At 37.6% G+C, this 5,588-nt stretch overlaps 1 protein-coding gene across 1 annotated transcript; it reads left to right on the top strand.

Moving 5' to 3' along the window:
* Positions 1 to 431: 431 nt before the first annotated feature.
* LOC140981570 (uncharacterized) lies at positions 432 to 5,250 on the top strand. The gene is made up of 7 exons (XM_073447999.1): positions 432 to 788; positions 900 to 1,031; positions 1,178 to 1,263; positions 1,379 to 1,610; positions 1,746 to 2,065; positions 3,092 to 3,148; positions 5,028 to 5,250. The coding sequence occupies exons 1-7, from the start codon at positions 432 to 434 to the stop codon at positions 5,248 to 5,250; spliced, it is 1,407 nt and encodes a 468-aa protein (XP_073304100.1).
* The last annotated feature ends 338 nt before the right edge of the window (positions 5,251 to 5,588 follow it).

Below are 5,588 nucleotides of genomic sequence, written 5' to 3'. Positions count from 1 at the left end.
TGACATAGAAAGATCGACGTTTTGTATGGACTGCATAATGTCAGTCTAGCTTCCGGACTTTGAAAGAAAATTTGACCACAGCTCCAGTGCTAGCTTTGCCTTCAAGCTCAGGTGGATTTGTTGTCTGTACAGATGCTTCTCTGAATGGACTGGGTTGTGTTTTGATGCAAAATGGGCGAGTGATTGCATATGCATCTCGTCAGTTGAAGCCGCATGAGACTCGATATCCAGTTCATGATTTGGAGTTAGTTGTCATTGTGTTTGCATTGAAGATATGGCGTCATTATCTGTACGAGGAACAATTTGTGATTTATTCTGATCACAAGAGTCTGAATTATCTTTTTACACAGTCTGATTTGAATATGAGACAACGTCGATGGTTAGAATTGCTTAAAGACTTTGATTGTGATATTCAGTACCAACCAGGGACGATGAATCAAGTTGCAGATGCTCTGAGTAGAAAGGTTCAGCCTAAAATGTTGACATCTTTGACTATTTCAAAAGTTCATGAGCATTTGGGAACTTCAGGATGGACTTATCGGTCTAAGGACGACTACTTTATAGTTTCATCTATTCAAGTTGAACCACAAATTGTTTCTAAAATCAAAGCAGCACAGAGAACTGATCCGCATGTTCATAAACTAAAAGAATTGACTATGACAGGTCAATCAGACAAGTTCAGTGTTGCTTCAGATGGATGTCTGCGCTATAATGGTAGACTTGTGGTTCCGAATTTGATAGATTTGAAAGAATCTATACTTCGAGAAGCTCATTGTAGTCGACACAGTGTTCATCCAGGAATCAGGAAGATGTATCATATCTTGAAATCTCATTATTGGTGGGAAGGCATGAAGAAATAGATTTCTGAATTTGTAGCTAAATGTTTAACGTGCCAACAGGTTAAAGCTGAGAGAATGAGACCTGGTGTTATGTTACATAGTCTGGAAGTGCCACAGTGGAATTGGGAGCACATTGCTATGGACTTTGTGACACACCTGCCTCGTTCAACTCGTGGTTGTGATGCGATTTGGGTGATTGTTGATAGATTATCCAAATCAGCTCATTTTCTTCCTTATGATCGTACTTGTACTTATAAGAAAATGGCAAAAATGCATATTGATCATATAGTAAGATTGCATGGTGTGCCAGTAACCATAGTATAATATCGTGATCCCAGGTTTGCTTCGAAGTTTTGGAGCAGTTTGCAATCAGCATTGGGTTCAAAGTTGGCAATGAGCACTGCATATCACCCACAGACAGATGGTCAGTCAGAGAGGACCATTCAGACACTCGAGGATATGTTGCGAGCAATCGTGATGGATTTTAGGGGTGGTTGGCAGAAATCATTGTCACTTGTTGAATTCTCTTACAATAACAGCTTCCAAGCAACCATCGGAATGGCACCATTTGAAGCCTTGTACGGTAGGAAGTGTAGATCTCTGATATGCTGGGATGATGTAGGAGAACGACAGATGTCAATGCCAGAATTTATTCAAGAAATGAAAGAGAAGGTTGAAATGATCAGGAAAAGAATGAAAGCATCACAGGATCGTCAAGCCAGCTATACTAATAAAAGGCGTAGGCCTTTAGAATTTCAGGTTGGCAATCAGGTTTTCTTTAAAGTATCACCGTTTCGTGGTACTATGAGATTTGGGCGCAAAGGAAAGCTAGCTCCACGTTATATTGGTCCATATGCGATTGTTTAGAAGATTGGCACTTTGGCTTATCGTTTGGACTTGACGCAGAGTTTGTCTGCTATACATGATGTGTTTCATGTATCTATGTTACGAAAGTATGAGCCAGATCTTTCTCATGTCTTGAGGACTGATGAGGTGGAGTTAGATAGTTCCCTTAGCTACGTTGAGCATCCAGTGCAAATTCTTGATCGCAAAGAGAAGCAACTGAGGAATAAGACGATTACACTGGTTATGGTGCAATGGAGTAGACATGGGAGAGAAGAAGCTACATGGGAATTAGAGGCTAAAATGCGGCAAGAATGGCCTCACTTGTTTGACACTGTCACAAATTATTCCATGTACTCTGACTTTCCTATGTACTATCAGTGGTAAATGTTTGACTGTGTTGTATATAAGATGTGTGTTGTGTGTTTCGATTTCGAAGACGAAATCTTTTGTTAGAGGGGGAGAACTGTAATGACCCGATTTAATTATATGTTATTTGGCGATAATTAAGATTTATTATTTTAAATTGAGGAATTTAAAATAATTAGCCAGATAATTAAATTGTGTGTTTATGCATATTTAAATTTTATAGCACACAAAAGTTGAAATAAAATAGGTCGGGTCAAGTTTCGAACCCCGAAAAGATAAAAGATAAACACACATATAATATTAATGTGTATATATATATATATATAATTTTAATATATATATATATATATTAATACACACTCTCTCACACACATTACACTATAAACACACACCGATTTCCTAATTCTTCTCGTAGCTTCTGTTCTTCGATTCTCACAATTGCCGTTCGTTTTGATCAACAGTATCTCCGTCACCGGTCTCCGAAGAATTCAAATAAATATACGGTTGGAAAGCTCTCGACGAGAGCTACGTTTTGGTACCCATCTTGAAGTGTTTCTCGACACTTTTCAAAAACCCGTCGGAAACCCGTCGTCCGTTTCTTCGTTGAATCGTCGCCGTACGTCGCCGGATTTCGGAAATTGATTAAGGGCTTTTGTTCTCTGGGTCATAAGCTTCGTTTTGGTATATATATTGAGGTATAAACTATGATTCCAGAAATTGTGTAAAAGGTTGCTCCATTTTTTTGGTTAAAAATGATAATTGTTATATTATTGATTGTAGGTACAAAAATTGAGCCGATTAGAGGTATCTATCAGATTTTCGGAATTTATGTGAGAATAATTTCGAAAATTCAGAATTTTAAACTTGGGTTTTCGAATTTTAGAGCTCAATAATTAGATGTTTAAATGCTATAAAATTGTCGTATAGTAATTTAGAAATATTAAAGCCTAAATTTAAAAAAAAATATTGGAATTTTAGGCTAAATTGTTGAATATTTGAAAAATAAATTGAACTTGATATGAAATAATTATTTGTCACAGGATTGGATTCGAGAAATCCTTAAGGAATTTCAGTGGTAAATTAAGTGTTCAGTTGAGGTACGTACGAACTGTTTTCATTACGACGTCTATTATGACGTGAGATGACGTTGAGTATGTTGTAATGAGTTGTGGCGTGCTTTATGTGCTTTTGTGAATACGTGATTGCATTCATGCATTTATTTGTATTGATACTATTAGTGCATAGCATTTCGAGCCTTGACTCCTTGGATTGCTATTGATATTGATCTATCGAGTTGTTGCGTCATCGATGGAGCGGGTGGGTAGGTTTAGCACTCCTGATGACTTGCATGAAGGCTGAGCGGGTAGCTCCCGTACCCTCGATGCTACGTGCATGGATGAGTGGCGACTTGATGTTGCGTTGCTACGTTCCTGGCACGGGTGGCCACTGTTACTGTTGTTAATGCGATTCATTTGGACTCCGTTTGGTATCCATTATCGGTGGTTACCCTTCACGCATTGCATTACATTGCATTGCATCGCATTTTACTTTATTTCATTTCATCTCAGTTATATTTGTCGTAATATTACTGGTTCGTCGTACTGGGGCCCGAACCCTCGTTTCTTTTTATGCTGTGGTTGTTTTTGATGCCATAGCAGGTCATCCAGGAGGATTTGAAGCGTCTGGTGGAGCGTCAGATAGTGGTGCCCAGTCGTCGAGTCATGGTTGAGAGTTCCCAGATATATATATATACTATATTATAGAGTCATACATTTACCGGGGAGATGCCCCGTGTAGCTGTACTATTATTTTTACGATGTTTTGAATTGATAGTTGTGTGATCGAGCCTTGCCGGCTCTGCATGTGTTCAGTCCTGGCCAGTGCGGCTATAGGTTGTGAATTGATGTTATGACTTTATTTCGAGTATATAAATATTATTTGTGATGTTTTGTATTTTTTTTTTTGGATGTCCTATTTACGAATAGGTCATGCCGAAATTTCTGTAGGCCCAAAATGAAAAATTTTAATCGCTTTCGCTGTTTACATTAATAAATCCTAGTTGTTTGGTCATTAAATATTAGTCAGGAGCACGGGCCCTCACAAATTTAGTCGGATCAGGATGTAAGCTAGATCGCAAGTGGAACATGTCAGTTTCTAGGAGACAGACTGATCTCATGTTTTAGCAAGAAGCAAACATCTATTGTGACTTCCACAACTGAAGCTGATTACTTAGCTGCTGAAAGTTTTGTGTCTAACTGATCTAGATTCAGCAACAACTAAAAGATTATGGATTTATTGCAGAAGAATCACCGATCTTTTGTGATAACACTAGTTCAATTGAGATCACATATAATCTAGTTCTTCACTGCAGAACCAAGCATATTGATGTCAGACATCACTTCATCAGAGATCATGCTCTAAAGAAGGACATCATACTGGAATACATCTCAACGAAACAACAAGCAGCTGATATCTTCACTAAGCCTTTAGCAGATACTAAGTTTTCTTACTTTAGAAATATTTTAGGGCTTACTGATTTGTATTAATGCTTAATTTATGGGGAATGATGAATTTAATTGGTTAACTGATAAGACAGATATCAGTTATTCCTGAACCTGAACTAAATTGATTTAGTTTCAAACTGATCATTCAGTACTCGAACCAACTAATCTTATCAAATAAGTTGATTAATCTTAACTTAGTTTTGTTCTACAATGAGATTCGTGACTGATTAAACTATGTTATTTCAAAACTGATTAATTTCAAATAAATAATATTTTTCTTAACCGCTTAGATTCAGTTTCAGAAATGAGCTAATCGTTTGAAAGAACTGATTTTATTTTCAAATTATTTTTGATAAAAAATTTCGGACTAACACGTGTCCGAAATTTGAAAAGTCACGAACATATATGAGTACCGCCCTACTCAATTTTTCTTTTATCTACCCTCAAATTCTCATCATTCTCAAATTTTCAGAGCAAATTACTTTCACGTTTCTTTCTTACGGAAGTTCGATACAAATGGCAACCCAAACCCCAGCATTTCTATAAATGTGGTTGCTGTCGATTTTGAATCAATTCTCACCATCAACGATGAAGCAGTTCGAGGAGTTTTTCAAAAGATTGAATCTTCTGGGCTTCGTAAATTCTTGGGTCTGCCACTCAAGAAATCTTCTTCATCTATGAGTTCAGCTCGCTAAATGATGATGGGAAGATTCACATGAAGGTCAACAATCACTTGATGATTGTTGATGAAGAATTATTCAGAAATCTATTTCAACTACCAACTGAAGGGCTTTCCAGCTTCTCGGAGATAGCCACTTCAGATATTGAGGAGATGCAGACCATGCTCTCAACTAGTGGGAAGATGATCAAGGCTTCAGAGGCCAAGTGGGAACTGAAGCCTGCATTTCAATTGCTGTCGGATATTGCTGTCAAGGGTCTTTTGGCCATGGCTGGATCATTCGCCGCCTTGATCTTAGAGAAATTTCAAGTGACACACTGAAGAACATGGTTCAATCAACCAAACAGTCAAAGA

The sequence above is a fragment of the Primulina huaijiensis genome, chromosome 7, assembly GCF_012295235.1.
Source record: "Primulina huaijiensis isolate GDHJ02 chromosome 7, ASM1229523v2, whole genome shotgun sequence".
NCBI classification, from domain to species: Eukaryota; Viridiplantae; Streptophyta; class Magnoliopsida; order Lamiales; family Gesneriaceae; genus Primulina; species Primulina huaijiensis.
The sequence above is the reverse complement of the archived record's forward strand: the minus strand, read 5'-3'. Positions and strand labels throughout refer to the sequence as shown.